We start from the raw sequence: 24,761 nt of genomic DNA, 5'->3' as shown, positions 1-24,761 counted from the left end.
CCTGCTGGCCTTTTTACGTCATGTCCATCACACACACAGCTTGCCTTTCTCTGCTCACCTACCTAGCGAGGCCTCATGACACAACCACTGCTAGGCACCCTGAGGTATGAGAAACCAGAAAGAAGTGTGTGTGTGTGTGTGTGTCACTGCGAGCAGCTTTCTTTGACACTCACTCTCCCAGACAGGTATTTCCAGTCCCAGGCTCCATTCAGTGCTGCTCACAGCTTACAATGCCTGCACCTGAATACTGCAGCAATACACACTGTCACACACACCCACCGTCGCCAACACACACACACACGTATCCACCACATTCACGGCAAACACACACACACACCTTTTAGAAGAAGCCCTGAACTAAACCAAGGAAAGGTCACAGTATTTCATATGATATATTTAGACTAGAACATGCAGTCTAATGAAAATATATAAAAATCAGGTTGGTGTGTGTGTGTGTGTGTGTGTGTGTGTGTGTGTGTGTGTGTGCGCCTAGGGAGGTTGGTTTGACTCGTCTCTCCCCTAAGACGTTTGACTATGAGTCCGAAATTCTATCCGCTGTATTTTCAGTTTCTGGTTCATTGCACTGGTCGCAGTGTGTGGTGGGATGGGTTCAATATCACACACCCGGATAATGTCTGAATGGAGAAAAACACCTAGGTTTTGATTTTAGAGCGCACAGACAACACAGCAACACATGCTTCACTACTGGGGCTTCATTTCCCACTCAATAAAATCCCCAAACTCAAACGATCCAACTGAACGACCCCCCCCCCCCCCCCAACCCCTTTGGCGGTTCCAGCACCCATGAAAGAAAGTCGTTCCCCACATGCAACAAGAACCCATGCCAGGAACATTTAGAACTAGAGCTTACAGAAAAACATAAAACCTGTTGCTTCCTCAGTGACGAGTCACCCTTGTGTGTCACACCATGCATCGCCGCTGAGCAACTGATCTTGGGTAAGACGCACGCTGGTGTTGATGACAACAGCCCAGAGACAAGGGTTATGGACAAAAAGGGGGAACGGGGGACAGTCAATGCGGGGCTTTGTTCAGGCGACCTGGATAACAAATTGAGTTCTAACAAGAGTCAACCGTAAACAGGGATGCAAAAGGAAAGAAGGGACAATGAAATGCATTCAGACACAAAATCACAGAGGGCATTCTAGTCTCGTGTGCGAGTATGTGTGCGTTGCATCTGTGGGATATAATTATCCGGACGACTGACATTGTGTCGAATCGAAAAGGTTTTCAATCCACAGTCTTCAAATTATTTCGCTGTTGTTCCAACACTAACACACCTAAATCCACCTATGTCCGATTAAAGACATGCAAAGCTCATTAGCTGATTAGAATCAGGTGTGTATGTAGGAATACAGCACAAAAAAATTAGATTTGCAAAATCAGTTCCAAACAGCCAAGTGTATACGGCAGTGCCTAAACATACAAGTAGGGGCACTGCTACTTAGTTATAACTGGCTTTTATGATATTATTAATGCTTCATTAACAGTGTAGGCCTAAGCTTTGGCTTGTTCGTTTCGTATTAAGCCTTTCAGGATATAGGCTGTAGACCTCATCTCTCTGCATTTTACATTTTACATTTAGTCATTTAGCAGACGCTCTTATCCAGAGCGACTTACAGTAAGTACAGGGACAGTCCCCCGAGGCAAGTAGGGTGAAGTGTCTTGCCCAAGGACACAACGTCATGTGCACCGGCCGGGAATCGAACTGGCAACCTTCAGATTACTAGCCGATGCTCTAACCGCTCAGCCACCTGACTCCCCTTTTAGTGTCTCTGTAACTTAATTCCCGACAGAGAGGTCAATCCAGTGCCTCTTGGCAGTATCACCCACTCTGCCAAGTTAACTGTGTGTGTGATATGTGTGTGTGTGTGTGTGTGTGTGTGTGGGGGGGGGGGGGGGTGAGAGAGAGACATAAAGATAGAGAGAGAAATAGAGAGAGAGAAATAGAGAGAGAGAAAGAGATACTAGATATTTTGGAAAAATCCTTTTGAAAATTTGTTGAAACTACAAGAGAGACGCACACACCCATACCCGAGAGAGAGAGAGAGAGAGAGAGAGAGAGAGAGAGAGAGAGAGAGAGAGAGAGAGAGGAGAGAGAGAGAGAGAGAGAAATAGAGACAGAGATTGTGATTGTGATTGCCAACAATATCTTGCATGATCTCCGTATTGCACCCTTACGGCCACAGAGGGGAACACACTGACACTTTACAACAGTTCAGCAGGTTCTCTCTTCCTTAAAACTAAACACATGACAAGCTGGTGCCCACACTGTTTCATGTAGATTGTACTAAGTGTAAAGCAGCATGGTAAGATAATGCTTGGTGGCACACACATAAAAGAAGCTGCCTAATTGGAAAATAACTAATGTGCAGACGTAGGCAAACACACACTCCCTCACTCACACACACATTACCATGCCAACCATGATACACACCATGCCCGTTCCATTTTCAGAAGCATATTCCTAGCGCATTAAAACAGCTTGACTTCTAGCTACTGAAAAGCCTATGTGCTTATAGGCAGCACAGAAAAAAAAGAAACCAGATTTCCTACCTTGCCAGGTCAAGGGTAGAAGGGTAGGGTGCACATAAGAACGGAATGAGCTTTGAAAGAGCTGTTACCTGCTGCCGAGATGCGATGTGTTCCAGGCAGCCCCGAGTGCCTTTGAACACCGGGGGAGACGTTTGTTCCTGGGGCTCGCTGGTTCTCTGAATGGTTGCCCTGAGCCCCAAGCGGCGCGCACCCCGCGTTGTGCTGCTGCTGCTGCTGTAGCTGCTGCTGCTGCTGCTGTTGGTGCTGTTGGTGGATAGGTCCCGTCCCCCCGCTGGTGTTAATCCCATTACCGATCCCACCTCCACTGCTCACGCTGTACTGCTGGTAGTATCCAGACCGAGAACGCGATCGAGTCCTAGGAGGCTCCATGTTAATTTGTTGAGGTTGTTGGTAGAGGTGGGGATAGAAGATAGAGGCGGCAAGTGGGGAGGACGTGGGAGGGGATTGCGGCGGACAAACGTTGGCGGATCCGGGCGGTAGAAAGCCCCTAGCGCCGCTCTGGCTGAAACTGTAGCTCCCGAGTCCTATAGCCCCCTCCGCGCCCCCGTATTCTGTTCGCTCCGGCGACTCTGCCCCCGCCTCGTCACATAAATTACCCCCTTTAGGCACGGGCTCGGGGGTTGCGGGTAGCCGGGAGTAAATTCGGGGCTCCTGAGTCGTTGGTTGACCAGCGGCTGCGATTGGCATTTCCTTTCGGGGATTTCCTTTCTTTCTGTATCTTTTTTCGCTTTCCGCTACAGAAAAGCTCTTTCAAAACTGTTTAAAAACAAAGGAATGAGCTGTAGACACAATGCCCAAAACAATACATCAACAACGTGATATTTGGTGATAAACTGACAATGTAAAGCACCCCTTTGTAAGTGGCGATTCGAATTATTGTTATTTTTAAACAAATGCCTAACGTTTATCTCTTAGGAATTCAACTCGGTCAGAATCGTGTTTTGAATGCAAATCCCACTGAAAGTTTAACAAACAAGCAACATTGCTAGCTAGTTTCTCTTCGATTTCCAAAAGTGATGCGTTGATGGTTACAGAAACTGAGCTCATCCTTTTCCGTCAGTCTCGTGTTGGGCGAGACAAGTCATTTCAGAAAATAAAAACTCGTTCAATATACACTTGGAGGTACAAGAACAAGTTACAGCAACTTTAAACAAGTTTAACTTATCAACTAGGTACGAATAGTCAACTTCCGTAAATCCATGTTAAATCTCGGGCTTGGCTACAACTAAACTAGACTAGGTGTCTAGCATGCTAAAACACATTGGAACTCGATAGCCCACAAACGAGTTTAAAGAGTTAAAATTACGTAGCATTACGTTGTGTAAATAAAATGCGTCCACTGTATCTGCGTAGAGCTATATTTTTACGTTCAGTTTTAAAGTTACTTTAGCTAATTCGATCGCCAAGAAAACTTATTTTAACCAGCCTGCGTAACGACGTTAGCTTGTTGGCTAGCTAGCTGGTTAGCTAGCTGAAGAAGTCAAGGCAAGAAAGCCATCTATTGCTGTCAACCCCTCCTCCCCCGAACTACAGAAAATATCCCATGGCTTTCTAATCACCAACGCCTAGAATTCTTATTCTTTGTGACACAATAGCTGTCGAAAACTTACTGTCACTTGCAATATGTACTGAACCAAGATTTGGTATGCTGTCCCATTGAAAATAGTATCACTTATCCCGGCCAGAGAAACAGACAGAACGCCAGCAGGATGGTCAAGTGGTCAACCTCAAATTACAAAGAAAGAACACGGCTAAAATTAATGCGAGCTAAAAGTAGGACCCCGCCTATTCGTCTGGATTGCAAGTGTCTCATTTTTTTTAACTTGTTCTGGTTTCTGGAGTGACTTACCTTCAATGTGTATTCCCCTACAGTACTCCCTGCTCCGACCTCTCGATAATATTCGGAGCCGTGTGTATGTATGCTCCCCGTGTTCGCTTGGTGTCAGCGTGAAATGTGACAGACGATCAACGCTCAATTCAGGTTTCGACTAGACCTAATCAGTAGAAAACAGACAATGTGAAATGTTCGCAGCTGTTTTCACACGTCCTTCCTTCATTCTAACATGGATTAGAAGGTTACAAAACTCGCTCGAGAAAACCTCGAGGGTGGAGAATTATAACTGTTATCAGCTATGATTACTACAATCTGGTATTTCTAAATGCATATTTACAAACTGTATCAAACAAGAGAACTCTTCCTTCCAAGGTATCAACGCTCGATTCGTTTTGTCTAGTAAATCAACCGCTATGGTGAGATGCAGAAGCAAGGCTGAAAGGGGATTTAAATTATTTATTTACAAGAATTGCCTATTGCAGCCTTGTACCCTAAGATACAAAATAAAAAATACTTAATTACGTCTAGTAATCAAGTAACAAATATAAAATACATGTTGTGAAATAACATGCAAAATCTGACCTTATCTTAAGTCTTTTAATAATTTCTGATATAAACTAAACAATTCAACAAAAATACAAAATATTTCACAACCCAAATTACATTAAATATGTTTCTCTGTTGTTACAGAGAATCGTAAATGATCATAATTCACAGACATGCTTCCAAAATGGAGGCCTTTAAGAAAGCTGTTTGGCCATAAGCATACAAGATTTCACAGTACCAGATAACTAATGTGTATGTACAGCAAGACCACATCCCTTTTCTTTAGGAACAACACTCAGCTTAATCTTGTCTTATTTATTATAGGTGTCTTATTAAAACTTGCTTTCACACTTTATTACTATGGTTTACATAATGAATATCCCCTAAAACCACTGTTTGTTAGTGTGAGAATGAAAAGGTGTGGAACAACACACACGCACCACAAACATGCAAACACACACACATACAGACACACTAAAGCACCCAACCCATCTCACCTTCTAAACCCTATTCCCTTTTGGTTTTGTTCTCTCATTTTACACACACTCGACCCTCCCACCTCAATGCACACACACCCCCACCCCCCATCCTCATCTCATTACTCCCTCTTTCCTTACTTTGATGATATGCAAATATCCCTCCTCCTCTCCCTCCCTCTCTCCCGCAAGCAAGCAGCGAGCCTTCACAACCCCCCCCCCCCCTATACACACACACACACACACACACATACACACATACACAAGCACACACACGCATACACACACACTGGCTAATGCGCTGTGGCAGCCTGCGTCCGTCGACAGGCAGGGAGGATCAATTTTTCACCCAGTGTGCTACCGATATTCATAAGATAAGGCCGCAAAGAGAGATGGGGGAGGGAGGTTGAGGCTGGGTGAGGGTGGGACAGAGAGACAGTGGGGTGGATTGGAAGGAAGCGAGGTGATGGAGATAGGGAGAAGGGTAGAAGGATAAAGATCGGCCAGGGGGAGACAGAGAGGGGGAGAGCAGGGGAGACAAGCGAGGCAAGGGGTGAGGAAGCATGGTCGTCTCTGGGGTGTTTGTGGTGGAACCGGCAGGGGGTGGAGGAAAGAGGGTGTACATAAGTGGGTTAGGGGCAGAGGGATAGGGGGATGGGGTGGTGGAGAGAGAGTCAGAGGCCTCTGGGGGGTGGGGTTAGGGATGGATGGGGTGGAAATTAGGGGGGTGGGGGTTCTTCTGATGTGCATGCTCATTGGTTTGTTCAAACGGTGCGGGGGAGGGGCAGCCACGACCACGCACTTGCCAGCTGTATGGAGGGAGGGGAGAGAAACAAAGAGAGTAAGAGAGAGAGAGGGGGGGATGAGAAAGCAGGGTGGCAGAGACAGATATGTGTTTTAATATTGATATTCTGCCCTAATTAAATCCCAGCCTAAGTGACGGAATGAGAGCTAGGTTCCATGATCAGAGATGAGGCTACACCTCTAATAGAATAGCGCACTGCTTTGTTGAATGGAGTGTGTGCGATGTGGCTGTTTTACCTAGGGGTCAGGATCCACAATTCAATCCCACTTGAGATGTAATCAAGATAAATTGACCTCCACTGTTAACGTCCTTAAGATGGCATAACCAGTATAACAATAGGGTTAGAGTGTTCTCTCTTATATCATAATTCAGTTTCAGGAAGGCTTTTTATTAGGCTCAGGGAAAGGCTATTATTTCTACACCTTTTGTTTAAATGAGAATTTTCATACATGAATATATCATTTTACTATCAATAAAACGTTGAGGATAATTTTAAATGGATCTGTTTGGAAGCCTCTCTGTGAGCCTTGTGGAGAATGTGTGGTGGGTCGGTGGAGAAAAAATAGACATGCCAACACAGATACTAGAGCATGTGTTCAGCCTTGCCACAACCTTGCTCAACCAGTCTGTACAAAGAAGAGAGAGAGACAGAGAGAGAGAGAGAGAGAGAGAGAGAGAGAGAGAGAGAGAGAGAGAGAGAGAGAGAGAGAGAGAGAGAGAGAGAGAGAGAGAGAGGGGATTGAGGGGGATAGGGAGAGAGAGATAAAGAGAAAGAGAGAAGGAGAGGTTGAAAGAGGGAAAGAGAATGAGGGGGAACTGTCTCAAAAGACATAGACATACAAAGAAATCCACACCATCAGTTACGAGCAATAAGAGAGAAATAAAGTAAAATAATTAGGAAGTAAAAGAGAAGAAACAGACAGATAAAGGGAGTCACACTAACTCAGCCAAGACAGGCAGAGAGAAGAAGGCAGGGAGAGAGAGAAAGAGAGAAAGTAAGAGATGAAGAAGGGGAGTGGAAGAAAATGAAATTGCAGCCAACGAATATGAAGCTCAGCCATAATGGAGCAGTGGGACTTGGCTGTGGCGTGGACCCTTGGCTTGGGGGGCTGGTGGGGGGGATCTGAGGCACAAAAAAAAGGAAAACAACTGAAAAGGGCAATGAGCTATGCCAAGAATGCATGGACAAGAACCAACACATTAGAACCCTTCCTTCGCTCTATCCTTCTCTCTCCTGTTAGTAAATTCACAACAATAGGCAGTGTTTCCCCTCCTAAACTGTATTGATGCATACATCAACACATCACTGTACACAGAACACCTACTAAAATTGTATTAGAATAAACACTTTTAGAAGGGTTTGAACATTTTAGTTTTTTTATGTAACTTTCTTTGTTTCAAAGTTCTCTCCATCTTGGATCAATTGTGTAGCATGATGACTGTAAGCATAACAGAAGTTTCAGAAAATGTGGCGGCCATGTTGTTTTTGTGTCACATCCTGTGAGTGTATGGTAATAGACCCTGTGTCAGTATGTGATACTTCCCTGCCAATGTCACACAGAGTGTGCGTGTGTATGCATGTGTGTGTGAAAGAGACACATGTCATATGCCCGGTTTTGGGCTAGCTTGGCACCCCACCTCAGCCGTATGGAGACTTGAAGTTGCAACTGATTCAGCATCTGCTTAATTTATGCTGTTGGCTGTCACACACACATCCAGTGGTCTACACATAAACAAAGACTTGGCTGTCAATGCTATCAGAAGGACCAGGCCGTTCACATTAACTAATCGTGGACTAATAGTTCCTGTAATCATATCACTATGTGATGCCATGAGGGGATTTGAGGCTTTGGCAGATTAATGGGGAAAAACAAGGCCTTGTTGCTCAGTCTTTTTCATCCGTTGATATTCTAAGTCTGGGATTAGTAGTCATCAGATAGCTTTGTTCCACACTGGAAGCAACAAAGGGGACGTTTCTGGGAAACCTCCCCCAAAATGGTTTCTAACAGTGAGCCTATATCCCACAAAATGGCCTACAAACCTTTGTAGGTCATGTAAGTTGTCCTTGCTCACCATCAGATGTGATTTTAACATAACACAAAGTGACACAACAAAAACCTTCAAAAGTTTGCTTTTTGACAGCATTTTCCGACTGCTTTATTACATTAAACCTGGTCTTAGTTTTATAATACTTGTCAGATATACCAGTGCTGCTTAGCTAGTGCTGCAGGACTAAAGGCTCGGGTTGTAGCCCCACTAACCCAAATCCAGGCTCTGTGTCCTACCCTGGCCCATTAGGGGAACTATGCAGGCCAGCAGCTGAAACGTGATGAGTGGGTGTGAGTGGGAAGAAAGGGAATCCGTCCAGACCTCTGGAGGAGTGTGTATGTTAATGTGTGTATGTCTCTCTGTGTGTATGTGTGTGTGTGTGTGTGTGTGTGTGTGTGTGTGTGTGTGTGTGTGTGTGTGAGTGAGTGTGTGTGAAGAAGAGAAAAGGGAAACCTTCCAACCGTCTTTTCCTGAGCCTCTTCCTGTGTCTCTTCCCCACAATCCAGTGCGACGACAGCGTCAGTGTTTGGCTGCAGCCTGATCCAGCCCAACCAGGCGAGAGGACGGAGAGAAGCCAACCCTCACCCTCACCCTCACCCCCCCCTCCTCTCTCTCTCTCTCTCTCTCTCTCTCTCTCTCTCTCTCTCTCTCTCTCTCTCTCTCTCTCTCTCTCTTCTCTATCTCTCTACCTGTCTCACTCCCGCTCTCTCCACTCTTTCTCTCACCACTCCCTCTCTCTCTCTCTCTCTCTCTCTCTCTCTCCCTCTCTCTCTCTCTCTCTCTCTCTCTCTCTCTCTCTCTCACCACTCTTTCACACCACAGTCTCTCTCTCTCTCTCTCTCTCTCTCTCTCTCTCTCTCTCTCTCTCTCTCTCTCTCTCCTCTCTCTCTCTCTCTCTCTCTCTCTCTCTCTCTCTCTCTCTCTCTCTGTCTGTCTCTATTACTCAGACACACATGTCTGTATTGGTTTCACACACACACACAGAAAGAGTGGGCCCTGTTTTCATTCTCTCTGGTAGCTTGGCAGAGAGGAGCTGAGCATGTGCTGAGACTTCTGGCAGTTTACTCGATGCAGCCCAGGAAGTGAGATCCTCTGGGATATGTGGTTTCTCAGCTCACTCTCCTTCTTCCTGCATCTTCTTTCTGTTTTTAGCTCAATTTTTTGGTCACTCTCTCACCATTCTTTTTGCACAGAATATACTGCTCGTCAACTGTCCCACTCTCTCTTTCTCGTCTGTTTTTCTTTCCTCTTCAGTTCCTCTCTTCAGTCTGTGTGTGTGTCTAAGAGAGAGAGGTCAATGAGATAGAGAGAGATGAGGACAATGAGAGAGAAAGGTAGACAGAGACAGAGACACAGACAAATCGATGGACACAGATAGATGGAGGGAAAAAGAGAGACAAAGAAAGGGATAGAGAGAAAGAGAGTTTGTCAAGATAATGTGTTGGGTTTCTCCTTTCAACTAAAGGACATAATGCAGCATTTTTAATCAGTTTGAAATGAGGGTGAAAGAGAGTAAACGAAGAGATAAAAGAAATCGGAGCTGCTGACAGCTGTGGTCTCTCTCTTTTTCTGTCTCTCCCCCAGTCTGTTCTTTACTTTCTTGCTCTCTCTCCTTCCTCAACAGTTTGCAGTTATCTATCTTATGTAACACATAGTTACATTGACATCCCCCTAACCTTCTTTATTAATAAACACTCACAATCAAAAGCAGATTACCTTTTCGAAACCAAACCGATTTATTTTGAAAAGACATTCACCACATCCTGGTTTTTAGTTTGAAAGACAGCGCATGTACAGATAACTGTATTTCCTGGCAAGTTTGGTCTGTTACAAAACTCACTCTCTGTCTTCTACTTGTACAGGCACACACACTTATTCTTGGTCGACAAGCAGCATAAATTACTTTTTGCATCATGGTCGGCTACTGTCCAATCTGTGGGAAGCCAGTCTACTTTGGTGAGTATTGTGTGTGAATAGTATGTGTGGACAGAATATTTGAGCATACAAATCTTTGTGTATTGGGGTACCCATTCATGTGAATGTAAACACATGCTCAAATATGTGTGAAATCAACATTGTTTTCCTATATAATTTTTAACTCTTTCTGTAAAGTAAAGGTTTATTTGTGAATTGTATTTGTCATTGAACTGAACTAGATTGCTTTATTGCCCATCCAGTCTTACTGTTGTGTGTGTGTGTGTGTCAGAGACAGACAGAGAAAATAGAGCTTTTGTTTGTGTAGAAAAGAAAAAAAGCAAAACGTAGGATGTTGTCCTACTCTCAACTGCCATATGACACACACACACACACACACACACACACACACACACACACACACACACACACAGGGGAGGAAGTGGTTGTGTCTTAAAGAACCAAGCATGATGTACTTTCATACAAAGGCCACGCTCCAGAACTCGACCTCAGTCTCCTCCTTATTCTCCTTTTCTTCTTCTCACCTCCGCTTCTTTGTGCATGACTTTGTTTCTTCATGTTGCTTCTTTGTCACTCAACAGCAATCGCGTATAAAGAAACAGACACATTTGTAAAAAAAAATTGCACGTGTCTTAACCAAAGGTTTTGTCCAGTTTGACTCACAAAACAAACAAACTAAAATCCTGACTGGATCATTTTGTCCTGTCATCCTATTGGTCCAGGTGAGAGAAAGAGGTCTTTGGGGCGGGACTACCATCCTCTGTGTTTGAAGTGCCAGAAGTGCAACAGACAGTTGACAGCTGGACAACATGCTGAGGTGCAGACACGCAGACACACACTTGGACTTAGGATCACAAAACAAACACATACACACCCTCACGCTTTAGAATAGATTTGACGTCTATTGATGCCACATTTTCATGCATATTTCATGAACTATTTTCTATTCCGTGTGTTTCAGCATGATGAAAAGCCATACTGCACCAACTGTTACATGAAAATGTTTGGTCCAAGAGGTATGCCTTCTGACGTCTCTGTTAACCAATAATTTTTTCAGGATTGATCAGATTATATGCTTCTCTGTATGTGTCTGCATGCCCAAACAGTGTCTTTTGCTCTCTCTCACTTCTTCCTTGTTCTATCTCCCTCCCCCATACCCCCTACCAGGCAACAGGAAGCTGGTAACATATTGCCATGCAGGTGCCTCCTCTTAGGTACCCAGGCAAACCTAGGACTCACATGAGAAAGCCCATGTAGTATGTTGAAGTAACCTCTGACCTTTGCATGTGTAATAGTATTGTTGTCTTTGTCAAATAGTCATAAATGTATATACAGTTATGTATGTTTTGAATAATAAAATACCAGTTTCATAACCTGAGGCACGTTTTTAAATTTGTGAAAAACATTTGACAGCACACACACTGTATGCAAGTGTGCGGTTACGTGTGAGGCAGGGTGGGGGAGAGGGCTTGGGTGCTTGCACATGCGTTTCATCACACAGCGATTGTCTTCTCAGGTGCACAGCTCCTAGAAAATATTCAAAAATACCACTAAACACACACACACATGCAGACAGTAGACACTCAGACACACACAAACACAGGTGCATATAAACACACCTGCAGCCTCACTTACAATATGAACATTGTCATCTTTCTGTCATCAACCAAAGCCAGAGTGACAAATAAAGAGTTGAGTGTGAGAAAGAGTTGGAAAGATTAAATGAGTAATATGAAGAGATAGAGAGAACGTGAGAGAGAAAGTGAGAGAAGAAAAGAGGTAGAGAGACAGAGAGAGTGAGGGAGATGGGGTAGGGGTAAAAGGATGGAACACAGGGAGGGGGTGGTGGTTGTTGGCAAGCTAGCCCCTGTCTCATGCCAGCGGAGTCTGCTGGAATGGGCGCTAGAATGAGACAGAGGCAGAGTTGGCAATGCACACACACACACACACACGGCTGGGTGCCTTGAACTGCTGCAGGGGCCTGTCACCCTACAGAGGGTTAGGCACACGGATTATACACACAAACACACACACACACAGTACATACACAGAATGTTACCGTTGCTGTTGCTTGTGTAGTCTGTGTTAGTATAGTTTTATACCAGTAGCACCTTCTCTCAGATATTTGTCCTTGAGATTGGACAAAAAAAAATGAAAGAAAAAATGCTAAGGGAAAGGATGTGGAAGTAAGGGCGGGGAGGAGGTGGGGAACAGAAGGATGGAGAAAGTAACAGCAAAAGAGAGAGGGGGAGAGGGAGAGAGGGGCTGGAAAAGGGATTATTTAAGAAGGGTGGATGGTGTCTCTGCTCTTCCTCCTTGTCTCTTTGAACCCACCTCCTTCTCATCCTTCACTCCCAATCCCACCTTCATCCTCCCTCCTTCCCTCTTTCATGCCTTCCTTCATACCCCTTTCAATTCTCCAACCCCCACTTTGACAGATCACATGACTCATGTGATACCAGCTGTCTGGCAGCTCATTTGCATGTGTTTTAACTACCGTCCACCATTAGAGAGAAAGAGAGAAAGAGAGAGAGAGAGAGAGAGAGAGAGAGAGAGAGAGAGAGAGAGAGAGAGAGAGAGAGAGAGAGAGAGAGAGAGAGAGAGAGAGAGTGGAGAGAGACAGCGTAAAGAGACAGAGGAGAGAGAGAAAGTGAGAGAAGAGAGGAGGGAGAAAGCCATATCTGAGAAAAGAAAATGATGAGAGGGAGACAGAGATGGCAGAGGGAGTGAAAGGAGAGTCAGAAGAATGGCGAGGAGGGGGGGGGGGGGTGAATGAAAGACAAAGACAGAAGGTGCTGGGTGTGATTGATAGAGGAGAGTAAAAGGAGGCTTCCTCAGTCTCCACAATCCCCCAATGAGAAGAGAGAATGAGAAAAAATGATGAAAGAAAGAGAGAGAATCAAAAGAGAGAGAGCAATAGGGAGATTAATTGTTTTTGTGTACACATGTATTTGTGTGATTGTGTGTGTCTGTGTGTGTCTTATACAAGCATATGTGTACAACTAGTGTGTCCTCCAGGGCACTGGCTCATCCAAGGAGTGGCAAAGGGTGGCAGCTACCACCCCAGCCAAAAAGACTTGCCCCTCCCCAATAACGGTTTACATTATAGTACATTGCATTCAATAATATTAATATGATTATTACTGGGATGATTTAAACTACAATACTATAATCATTTATGGTGGCATTGCATCACACTGTCCCTCCACGCCTCCATGCCACCCTACAACTATCTCCTGCCACCCCCTTATCCACCCCAGGTGAAAATGTCTACATCCACCCCTGGTTCTGGGCAAGCCATTGAGTGCTCATACACAGTGCATGATAAGGCATCACATGGTTCTATCCCACCAGGGTCATATCAGTAGGTAACAGTATATATAGCTACAACACGTGAGCTTCAGTAAACATGTTAAGTGGAAAAAGCATCATGGTGGGGGCATGCGAGAAAAAGCGGAACATGTCAAACTTTTTAGTTTATTTCTTTTTTCAACCTTTCAAAACTTTTTTTCTTCACACGTGAAGTGAAAGGAGAGGATAGGGGAGAGGAGGAGAGGAGGAGAGGAGGAGAACAAGAAGCAGCAGAGTACAGTTGAGTATTGTAGAGTCCTCATCAAATACTCATCAATTAGGCGAACATTTTTTCATTATGTGTGTGTATGTGTTTCACATGCACCTGTGCCAGTGCGAGCATTTTATATGTATGCGTAGTATGAATGCGTGTGTGAACATTTCACATATGAATGCATTTCATATGTGTCAATGCGAGCATTTCAGATATGTGGATGTGTGTTTTCAGTTGTATGGATGAGTGTGAACGTTTCATATGTGAATGTGGATGTGTTTCCTATGTGTTTGTGTAAGGACAGTCTGAATTTTTCCTATAGACGGCACCTAATATAGAACCTCCCCTGAGGTTTAAAAAAGATAACAAAACATGTATTGTTCCACAGTTGTCTCACCTCATATATCACGGACAGACAATACATCAGAGCAGACTAGAGAAATGGGATATAGCCTAAAAGCCCTGTGAATTATTGACATAATCTTATGTGTCGATAACCCCATCTAGTGGTTGAATGGACTGTAAAGGAAGTGCAAGTTCGTGCTGTTATTTCCAAAGTCTCATAACAAAAAGTACACGTACTCTTATGTTTTCTATTGTCTTACAATTCTCCACACGATAGTCGAAGTCGCTTCAAATGAGGAAGTCTAAAATGTTCCTCAGTATAATTTGCAATGTCGTGTTTAAAAATATAAAATTAATGCTTGTCTCTTTAAAATTGGTCAGCTGGGTTGAATGCATGCGCAGTGGCAGAGAAGGAAGCCAGTGAGCATTGTCGGATGATGTGGACATTCAACGGGTGAAAGCTCTCTTTAGTGTCAAAGCTGTTACCAGGCAGCATCAAAAGAAAGAGGGACATCGGAAGCTATGGAACGGTGAAAGATAATATCTAGTGCTTGTTGCAAACAATTATTTGTACTCTTATAATCGAAAACCCGACAATGATGTCAGAATGCGACCCAAACGAGACCGAGGGCGAGCCGGTGGTGATAACGTTAGATATCACACCTTCGGTGGCGGTTTCCGAGCAGAACTTCAGCTCGCTTCAGCCCCCTTCGGTGTTGTTCGACAAGAATCGGGCTGGGCTTGGAACAAACCCGGGAATCGCTGTCCGGATATCGGGCTCTATGGAAAGTGTCTTGACCGAGTTAGAGACAGACGGTTCCGGGGAAGAGACGTTGTTGTTGCCTTGTCTGACAGGAAGCACATCGTCTCCTCGAGGCGCGAGAGAGAAGAGGTCGAGGCGGAACCGACACAGCTCTTCCTCGGATAAGGACAACTTGGCCTCGCCAGGTAAGCCGGTGACATAGGGAACGCAACAGCTTGTCATGCATAAAATGTCACAACAGATCTAAGATTGCTTTGCTAACTATTTTGCAAGCTAACCAAGAACCCAGTTCCTATGAATGTCTGATTGTCGAAGGAGTAACATATATTGGTCGGTGGGCAGTGATATTAAATTATATTCGGGTCCTCATGGGCCCAGGTGATGCAATGTGAGCTGATGGTACTGCTGACATGGCAAATGGGCCAAAGGTCAGAGCTTGCTGGCAGTTGATGTGTGTGTGTGTACATTATTTTTTTCTCTTTTTTTTTCTTCAGCGCGAAGACACAAAGTAGCCTAAAGATTGTCAGATAAGTTTTCAATAAACTTCAGAACTCTGATAGTTTATGGTGTATCTTGCCTTACATGCTACTTATCAGAGAGGCCGTTTTGCATGAACATCAATTTCAGCTGATCTCACGTGAGCAACTATAAAAAGGTTTAGGTAGGGAAGGAGAATAGTGGATCTCGTTGTCTCCATGGAAACTGTCCCTGTTCTGATTTTATTGCTAATTGGAAATCAGCACTCCCCAGTCCCTCCCCCCCCTTTTCTCTGTTGCTTTTTCTTTCTTTCTCCCTCTGTCACACACTTTTAGCAGTCTCTCTTGGGAATACGGTGTGTGACATGGTTATATCCTGCCATGAGGGCAAGTTGCCCTCTCTTCTATCCCCCCAACTCTCTCTCTTTCTCTCTCTCCCCCCCTTCTCTTTCTCTGGATGTCTCACACACAGCCGGAACCAAAGAGAGAAGGAAGGCAGTGAGGCTTTTGTTTTCTGCCCTTACAAGGTCAATGATCTGGGCTACAGATAGGCTAGGCTGTGGAGAACCTCAGGTGTGGGTTTCCTCTAACAAACGGCTGTATTCTCTGCGAGGGGAAAAAAAACGAACGAGAGAGAAGGGGGTGGAGTCTGCACCTGCTTGTTCTGTCTGTCTACGTACAGGATTTGCAGTGGGTTGACTGGAGTACTGTGTGTGTGAGAGCTGACCTTATGCATATTTAACACCCATCTTTCCCAAGCCTGGTCAGTTAAAGGCCCCAACACAAAGTACACCTTCACATTGACACACACTGCCCACACACGGTGTACCTACACACAGTGTGCCCACACACAGTGTGCCCACACAGAGTCCACAGACTATTGTGCATTAACACAGTGAAAGAGTGGCCGTGCTGGTCCAGTATGCAGGCTATCAGCTAACATGGCCTCTGGTCCGGAAGCCTGATGTAACTGAATTAGCCTGTATAAGAAACACACATGGCCTTGGTGCATTCGTGTTGTAGCTGACCTACGATACAGTTTGCTGCTTTGAATAGACACAGCCTACACACTGGGCCCAGTAAATCAGTATTAAGAACATAATACAATACAACCAGTATTATTCAGTCATGCCAATAGACTCCCTTTTCCTAGGCCTTACTCCACCTCAGACCCAAGGCGACGTGTTTATTATACAGCTGGGTGGGATCATTATCTCTCTTTCTCTCTGTCTATCCCTCCATCTGACTATCTATCTCTCTTCATCTCTCCCTCTCTATCTGTCTGTGACTCGGCTTTTGATTAGGAACATATGGAGCTGTGTTGTCATCACCTGACTGTTCTGCTCACTGGAGGAAGTGTCATCAGAGCATATGCTGTCTGTGTATACGTGTGTTTGTGTATTTGGTGTGCAGCTGTATATCGGTTTCAGCTTGTTACCCATCCTTGTCACCGCCCTCCCTTCTCTCTCTGCCTCTGTCTTTCTCCTCCCTACAGGTAACAACGGCGGAGACTTCAACCATTTCCCAGAGGACCCGGAGTTTGCTGACATCATCCAGCGGGCGGAGCAAGCCATCGAGACCGGGGTCTTCCCTGAGAGGATCTCCCAGGGTTCCAGCGGGAGCTACTTTGTCAAAGACCCCAAAGGGGTGAGGGGAGAAGACAGAGATGTTCTAGTATTCTTAAAGGACTCTTTGTCATGAACTCTATTCATAAAGCTCTAGGCCAGTATCCCATGTCTGGTTGAGGGAGCTCTTACCCCCTTCCTCTGTCTCTCTGTCTCTCTGTCTCTCTATCTCTCTCTCTGTCTCTCTCTCTCTTTTTCTGTCTCTCTTTTTCTCTCCTGACTCCCTAGAAAATCATCGGTGTTTTCAAACCAAAGTCTGAAGAGCCTTACGGACACCTGAACCCCAAATGGACCAAATACTTCCACAAGGTGCCATACTCACTCTATCTATATTGCTGTATCCTTATTGCCTCTATGAATGGCAAATGCTACATTTCAAGGCAAAGTGGCCACCTTGCACCCGACCCAATCGGGGTGAATATGATTAGCATTTAAGACAAGACAGCAGTCCTTAAACGTGATGTCAATTTATCTCTCTCTCTCTCTCTCTCTCTCTCTCTCTCTCTCTCTCTCTCTCTCTCTCTCTCTCTCTCTCTCTCTCTCTCTCTCTCTCTCTCTGTCTCTCTCTCTGTCTCTCTCTGTCTCTCTCTGTCTCTCTCTGTCTCTCTCTGTCTCTCTCCGTCTCTCTCTTTGTCTCTGTAGCTTTGCTGCCCGTGTTGTTTTGGCCGGGGCTGTCTGATTCCCAACCAGGGCTACCTCTCAGAGGCAGCTGCCTCCCTGGTGGACACCAAGCTGGGCCTGGGAGTCGTGCCCAAAACCAAGGTGTGTGAGTCTAAGTGTATGTGTGTATTTGTGTGTGTCTGTGTTGGTATTTTTTAGGACATGCATTTTGATACAGTCGTTAGATTAATCGGAACAAATGTATTGTGTGTGTGTGTGTCAGGTGGTGTTCCTAGCCAGCGAGACGTTCCACTACAACGCCATCGACAGAGCCAAGTCCCGGGGGAAGAAGTACGCCCTGGAGAAGGTTCCCAAAGTGGGCCGGCGCTTCCACAGGGTCGGCCTTCCCCCCAAGGTACACACACACACACACACCCACGTATGTGCACTATCACAACAAGCTCTCACAGGCCATACCATGTGGTCATGTTTCATATCATCATCATTAATACATATAATTGAACGCCCATTCATTTACACACCTGTGTTTAAATATTTACACTCTCTGTATCTGAAAGCCATTAAATATGAAAGACGCTGGTTTATATTTAGGTGGGCTCGTTCCAGTTGTTTGTGGAGGGCTATCACGAAGCAGACTATTGGCTGAGGCGGTTTGAGGCGGAGCCTCTGGCGGAGAACATGAGGAAGCAGCTGCAGTCTCAGTTTGAAAGGCTGGTGGTGCTGGACTACGTCATCAGAAACACAGGTGTGTGTGTGTGTGTTTGTTTGTGTTTGTTTGGGGTAGTGGTGTGCCAGAGGATTTGTGTTTGGTGTTAAATAGGGTGCTGTGTGTGTTTGAGGCAAATGTGTGTGCGAAAGGATTTGTGTGGTTGACAGTAGGGCGGTGTGTGTGTGTATTTGGGCTTGTGGTGCACGAGAATATTTGTGTGCGGTGTGCAGTTGGGGTGTGTGTGTGTGTCTGCACACAGGGGGTGTGTCACTGTGTTTGCTGCCACAAGGATAAGAATACCCGACTGTGCCCCACGTTACATAACTTCTGGAGCGTTGCGTTTATAAAAGGCTCCAAAACAATGTCAAGCACTTGACGTTGTCTGTCATTCTTCCGCGGTTGTCTCGCCTCGCCTGTTCTCTGTAGGACTCAATGTCAGGGAGAGGTTCTCAGTCTCCGTTCTCTCCGCTGAGGCGCGTTGCAGCACGGTTCCTGTCACCTCCCTCCTCCCCTAGTGTAATGGACGCTCTCTTTCTTTCCGTCTCTCTCTTTGTCTCTCTCTTTCCTGGCGTCAGACCGAGGAAACGACAACTGGTTGATCAAGTATGAGAAGGCGGGGGCCGGAGAGGGGGAGAAGGTGAGGGTCTGTTTACTGTAGCTGGGTCTTGTGGGACACTGGCTGCCGGACGCTGGCACAGTGCACATTGTGTACCCTGAATGAGCAATACACACACACACACACACACACACACACACACACACACACACACACACACACACACGGTTAGTATTGAACTTTATCTCAACACGCATACATGGACTTTATATACACACACACACACGCACCTCAGGAGACCAACCCACCCAGACAATCAATGCAGCTGTTGATGATTGCCTTAGACTAGAACTGATAACTAGCCGAATCAACATAGACAATCCATGTTCGGTCATTAATTTCTTCTTTAAGTTCAATCCCTTCCAAATGAAATGGAATGCGTATATGTCATGTGTGTCCCCCCCCTCCTGCAGGACACAGAGTGGACAGGGTCTCCAGACTCGGCCATCAGAATAGCAGCCATCGACAACGGCCTGGCATTCCCCTTCAAGCACCCAGATGAGTGGAGAGCCTGTAAGAAACTACACACACACACACACATGCAAACACACACTGTTGTGAACACCGAAGACAGTAAACACAGTTTAGAGTGATGAAGGCAAACTTGAGGACCCTGTTAGCATCTCTCTCTCTCTGTCATTCTCATGGACATACTGTTCCTCTGTCCCTCCACCCCAGACCCCTTCCACTGGGCGTGGCTGCCCCAGGCCAAGGTGGTGTTCTCCCAGGAGACCAGAGAGCTGGTGCTGTCCCGCATCTCCGACATGAACTTTGTCCAGGACCTCTGTGAGGACCTCTACGAGATGTTCAAGGTGAGCCGTGTTCCTCTCCCCTTTATCCACCTTCTTTTTTTTCTTCTGCTCCTTCATCGCACCTCTCCGTGACTCCTAACGTTCCACTCTCCTTTCGTCTCCTCCCTCGTTTAGTCACTTTCTCCCTCTGTAGCTTCGTCATTTCCCCTCCTTATCACACAGCCTCCATGTCCGCCAGCTATTTCTTCTCCTTTTAAAGAACGTAGCAGGAATGTCCCATCCGTTTGCGGGCAGCATCTGTCGCTGCCTCGTCATGTTTCCATGCATGCGTGAATGACGCTAACCTGCCCTGCCCGTCCCTTTCTCTGTGTTCCAGACTGATAAAGGCTTCGACAAAACCATGTTTGAGAGGCAGATGTCTGTCATGCGAGGACAGGTGGGTGTCAGCTTAATCATGTCTACATTCTTGTGTGCATACTTGTTTTGGAATACATTTGAACAGTTCTATGTCTACTACTTCAGCTGTTGCCATTATATTGTTGGTTGAAGACTGCATGTCTTGTCTCTCTCTCCTTCTACCTGTCTCTCTCTCTCTTTTTCTACCCGTCTCTCTCTCCCTGTTTCTCTCACTCCTCATGTCTTACACCCCTATTCTGATTGTTCCCCTCCCTCCTCCTTCCTTTAACCCTCCCTCCTCACCCCCCTCCCCTCAGATCCTGAACCTGAGCCAGGCCCTGAAGGATGGTAAGAGCCCCATCCAGCTGGTCCAGATGCCCCGGGTGGTGGTGGAGAGAAGCCGCTCTGGGGGCCACGGCCGCGTGGTCACCCTGGGCAACGCCTTCACCCAGACCTTTCACTGCAAACGGCCCTTCTTCACCTCCTGGTAGGGAGGGAGGGAGGGTGGAGGAAGGGATGGAAATGAGGATCTTTTAATCCGGGCCCTCCAAGGCCCTTCCCATCTGGATGTGAGGGGGGGCGGGGGGGTGGGAGGGGGAGGTGTGTGTGATGGGGAGATAGGAGGAGAAATAGAGGCCAGGGACGTGACACGGGGAGCAATGCATCTTGGGAAGAGGGAGCTGCAGGGGACAGGCACATATCTGGGGAGACCTTGAGGGCATGTGCGGTTGCCATGGTGACTCACCTGAGATAAAAACAGATTCACACTCTATTCAGAAGAAAACGGTGTGGGGTTTTTTTGGTTTGTTTTTTCTGTCTTTTTCAATACCCACTCAAGTCTTCTACATCATCCCGGAATCAATAGTCTGGAGTGGTTTCCTTGACTCCTGCCACTCACAACAAAAGACATTCACTTAGTGTATGATTCTAATAGTATTTGTATACTGGTGTTTGAATGAAAGAAGCTCAAATCTGCACACAACAGCTGCAACTGCTGGCATAGAGCCATTTTTACTGATACACCCACGTGCACACACACACCTTGACCTGCACATACCAATTAACCAACCACCAATCACATCTGGAATGGACAGAGAAGCCCTTTGTGTCGTCAGCTCTCACTACTGCCAAAATTGCTCCAAACCGAAAAAGCGGTTTACCAAACTGAGAAAAAATCGGAGGACAAAAAAACTTGAATCTATAAACTGGAAGAAGAGAGGGAGGAGGAATGTGTTTGAATGTAACTGTCGATTTGTACCTGCAATGTATATAGAGTTTGTGCTCCAAGACATTTCCCAATGCAGGGGACATGGCCGCCAGCGACACACAGCATTTCATCAAAGCTAAGGATGAATGTATTCGTTCACTGATTTGTATTTTACAGCTGGGAGAGGAGGGCGTTCTCTGTATGGCGTGGTGGTGGAGAGGGGTGGAGTTACCCCCCCCCCCCCCTCCAACCGCTCCTTTACTGGATGGAAGAGAAAAATAGGAAAATAACTTTGGAAATGTCTGCGCCCTCGCTCTCAGTGCTGTTTAGAGTTTTCTTATGTATGCATCTTGGAAGCTTTTTACTCTTGCTGAATGATTGTAAAAGAATTGTATATTTAATAATGTGTTGGGCAAAATTTCATGAATAAATTTGGGATTGGTAAAATATTAAAAGGTTCATTCTTTTATTCCTTCCTTTATGTCAACATTTTTCCTATCATTCACCCTCGGGGTTCATCCTAGACCCTAGGGGCTGAGCTTAGACTTTGCCACATCAAACTCCATAAAAAAAAACCTAGGTTCCAAACCAGAACTCCATGTTACATTACAGTAGCGACAGCCCATCAGAAAACTAACCAGTGTCCAGGGAACATGCAAACAGGTTTAATGAGCGCAAGCCTTAATGATTAACTGGATAGCTGACTTAATAGCCCCAGGCTAAGGTGTGCTATTAATAGTCCTTTTAGGACCCTGTCTATAATTTACATAGACAGGTCAGAACACAACAGACTGGTAATGATATGTTTGTGTCTATCCTGTACATGCATGCGTGTACATTAGAAGGTTTTCTGCATTCCCATTAAGCATATCAAATATGATATGACACTTTAAAAACTGGGGGTGGAGAAAAAAAGGGAGGTAGAAGAAAAAGTGTAAGATTACTCAAAGAGTAAGATCTCAGTAAAAGGAAAAACTTGGATTGGCGGCACAGTAAAAAGAGGCTCTAAGGACAGAGGGAAAGTCAAAAACAGGAAGCGACACAAAGCACCATCAGATAGTGTTTAATAGTGTACGCATCGTCACGTGGTGCAACACGAAGAGTTGTTAGTGAACCTTGGGTTAGGAGAATTCCTCCGTTCACATAGTGAAGAGCAGGAAGCCAGTGAAGCTGCTGTGGTTGTCGGGGCTATCGCCAATGGAAAGACCTGAGGGCAGAACAGTGTACACTACATCTCCTGTCTCAAGCTCAACAGTGAGGCCGTTGGCTAGATAACTGTGATCACCATGTTCTTGCCATTCAATATTATACAGTATGCTTTTTCCATTCTTCATCAATTGGATCCCATAGTATCTCTTCTTTGTGTGATCCCAGACTGTAAATCTAAAGTAGTAGACTCCTTTCATTGGTGCTGTGAAGATACCTGCAGGAAGGAAACACAGAAAGGATACGAGAAACATCATGAAACCATGTAAGTCAAGCCGTGTGTGTGTGTTTGAAGCGGAGGGGCAGTTGTGCGTGAGGGGTCATTATTCCTTTACCGGTAATTGGGTTGTAGGCCTTGCCAACGTTGACGAGGACTCTGCTGAACTTCAGCGTGATGTCTGCATTAAACGGTCCTACATTTCCTCCAAGTCCCACAGAAAAGGCCACCTTGGCTATAAACCAACAAAGAGAGGAATTGAACAAACAAGACCTCTACAGGATTCCTTTAAACTGACTTTAGAAGTATGCTAAAAAGCCATTTTGAAATGATGTTGTGCCATCCCTTTAACAGGCTGTTAAGATAGCACATTCTTAGACACACATTTTACCTTAGATTATCCATATAATTGTGTGTAATTATTCACAGATTTCCCAAAGGTTTTCATTACAATAACATTATAAGGAACAAATTGCCCAACTAGCGTATTCTGTGACTACAATTGTATCGGTTCTCCTGTTCGTCTGCTTTCATCTTGGTAGCACTCAGATCAGCAAGCAGAGCAGAGATTTGGATCTCTTGCTGTTGAACCTTGACCTCACTGGCCACCAGTCTGGACTCCAAATCTATTTAGATGCCGAAATGAACAGGATTTAGTCTGTAAACATCTTTAGATACAAAAAACACACTCAAACTCAGGTTACACATGGACTCAAATACAGACACACACACACACACCTGCGGTACGTTGTTCGCTGTCTGTCAGCCTGGCCTCCATGATCCTCAGCTCCCCCAAGATGTCCAGGGTGGTAGAGGTCATCTTCAGTGACTCCGTCTGACAAAACACCAATAATTTATTTAACAAAAATAAACCTCAATATGTATGTTTCCTTTGTAGGCTTTTATTATTCTCAAAGTATGTACGCATTATAGTATATTACAATATAGAATACATTAAACTGTTGACACAACTAACAAAAAACACTATATAATACAAAACAACCCCCTGGATAGGAATGTGTAGTCTCAAAGATCAGTCTGGGTCAATGAATGTACAACACTTCACCAAATCCACCACTGTTTAATGTTGTAAGAAAGTCGGTATCTATAAAAAGTTTACAACTTATAGCATTAAGATGGGAAATGTCACCTAGCAATAGAGTCCATTAATTTACACGTATGGATTGAGAGTATGTAATTTGTAAACTTCTACAAGATTTGAATCATTGCTCTAACCTGTATGTAACACTGTCTAATTAATTTATAGTTCGGAGTTCTTGGTCGACTGTTACCAAGACAAAAGTAAATGAACTGGATATAACTGTTTGCGTGTTTTTCTTATTAAATCTTAACAAAACTCACCTCTTCATTCTCCTTCTGAGCCAGAGGCCCAGACAGACCAAGTAACAATAATGACAGTAGGAACATAACTTTCATTCTGAGAACGATGCTATCACCAGAAAAACACACATTAGTGAAAACACTAGTTTCATGCCCACCTTTATATGGGTTTGTTATCAGCTGAAACTGTGCAAGATATTGCGTGAGAAATCCACTTGTCATAGCATCCAAGGTTTCACCTGTCTAAACACAAAGGGAACATTCAGAGGTTTTATTTTTTATGTCACTCTTTCCACCGTAGTAAACTACTTTACTTATATTGTAATTTTGAAACTTGCTTTTTTCTTACTCACAATTTACTAATGATCAATTGTATTCGATCATTCCACAAAAAAAATACAATTTTAAGTTGACTTTTTTATTATTTGACCATTTGTAAACATTGTCTCATACAAATACATAACCCTAACTCAATGTAACATCAACCCTGTTATAGACATATTTGATGGTTTGGAATAGATTTCAATACATACTTATGAGTCTAAATTGAAATCAAATAAAATAAAAATTTGGAAATGCCCACAGTTCCAAACCAGTGTTTCTAGTGGGTTTCATGTCAAGGATAAGTTCAGCACAACACCACAGATAACGGCCGCGTTTCCAAGATTCGTCTTAGAACGCTCATAAGAAGTTCTTAGCATTA

General features: G+C 44.9%; 3 protein-coding genes across 3 annotated transcripts; 2 read left to right on the top strand and 1 right to left on the bottom strand.

Annotated features, from left to right (window-relative positions):
* The first annotated feature begins 10,091 nt into the window (after window positions 1-10,091).
* Window positions 10,092-11,591, top strand: zgc:195282 (uncharacterized protein LOC100192223 homolog). The gene is made up of 4 exons (XM_047045290.1): window positions 10,092-10,240; window positions 10,942-11,036; window positions 11,181-11,235; window positions 11,387-11,591. Exons 1-4 carry the CDS (start codon window positions 10,198-10,200, stop codon window positions 11,431-11,433), a joined length of 240 nt encoding a protein of 79 aa, XP_046901246.1. The 5' UTR covers window positions 10,092-10,197; the 3' UTR covers window positions 11,434-11,591.
* Window positions 11,592-14,536: 2,945 nt separating this feature from the next.
* pi4k2b (phosphatidylinositol 4-kinase type 2 beta) lies at window positions 14,537-20,655 on the top strand. Its single transcript, XM_047045764.1, has 11 exons — window positions 14,537-15,077; window positions 16,864-17,015; window positions 17,222-17,302; window positions 17,636-17,755; window positions 17,877-18,008; window positions 18,206-18,359; window positions 18,899-18,960; window positions 19,353-19,452; window positions 19,618-19,751; window positions 20,068-20,127; window positions 20,405-20,655. Exons 1-11 carry the CDS (start codon window positions 14,726-14,728, stop codon window positions 20,576-20,578), a joined length of 1,521 nt encoding a protein of 506 aa, XP_046901720.1. The 5' UTR covers window positions 14,537-14,725; the 3' UTR covers window positions 20,579-20,655.
* A 1,686-nt stretch (window positions 20,656-22,341) lies between these two features.
* On the bottom strand, window positions 22,342-24,189 carry LOC124484562 (complement C1q-like protein 2). Its single transcript, XM_047045517.1, has 5 exons — window positions 24,080-24,189; window positions 23,456-23,552; window positions 23,218-23,343; window positions 22,836-22,952; window positions 22,342-22,717 (listed from the first exon to the last, which is right to left on the bottom strand). Exons 1-5 carry the CDS (start codon window positions 24,152-24,154, stop codon window positions 22,434-22,436), a joined length of 699 nt encoding a protein of 232 aa, XP_046901473.1. The 5' UTR covers window positions 24,155-24,189; the 3' UTR covers window positions 22,342-22,433.
* Window positions 24,190-24,761: the final 572 nt, after the last annotated feature.

The sequence above is a fragment of the Hypomesus transpacificus genome, chromosome 22, assembly GCF_021917145.1.
Source record: "Hypomesus transpacificus isolate Combined female chromosome 22, fHypTra1, whole genome shotgun sequence".
In the NCBI taxonomy this organism is placed as follows: domain Eukaryota; kingdom Metazoa; phylum Chordata; class Actinopteri; order Osmeriformes; family Osmeridae; genus Hypomesus; species Hypomesus transpacificus.
The sequence above is the reverse complement of the archived record's forward strand: the minus strand, read 5'-3'. Positions and strand labels throughout refer to the sequence as shown.

Bases quoted from the DNA above. Each gene is read 5' to 3' on its own strand.
- zgc:195282 (XM_047045290.1), top strand. From the start codon at position 10,198: ATGGTCGGCTACTGTCCAATCTGTGGGAAGCCAGTCTACTTTG. The intron at 10,241-10,941 runs GTGAGTATTGTG...CTATTGGTCCAG, and splicing joins TGGGAAGCCAGTCTACTTTG to GTGAGAGAAAGAGGTCTTTG. The intron at 11,037-11,180 runs GTGCAGACACGC...CGTGTGTTTCAG, and splicing joins CAGCTGGACAACATGCTGAG to CATGATGAAAAGCCATACTG.
- LOC124484562 (XM_047045517.1), bottom strand. From the start codon at position 24,154: ATGAAAGTTATGTTCCTACTGTCATTATTGTTACTTGGTCTGTCTGGG. The intron at 23,553-24,079 runs GTGAGTTTTGTT...GTGTTTTGTCAG, and splicing joins CTCAGAAGGAGAATGAAGAG to ACGGAGTCACTGAAGATGAC. The intron at 23,344-23,455 runs GTGTGTGTGTGT...GCATCTAAATAG, and splicing joins CAGCGAACAACGTACCGCAG to ATTTGGAGTCCAGACTGGTG.
- pi4k2b (XM_047045764.1), top strand. From the start codon at position 14,726: ATGATGTCAGAATGCGACCCAAACGAGACCGAGGGCGAGCCGGTGGTG. The intron at 17,303-17,635 runs GTGCCATACTCA...TTGTCTCTGTAG, and splicing joins GGACCAAATACTTCCACAAG to CTTTGCTGCCCGTGTTGTTT. The intron at 19,453-19,617 runs GTAAGAAACTAC...CCTCCACCCCAG, and splicing joins CCCAGATGAGTGGAGAGCCT to ACCCCTTCCACTGGGCGTGG.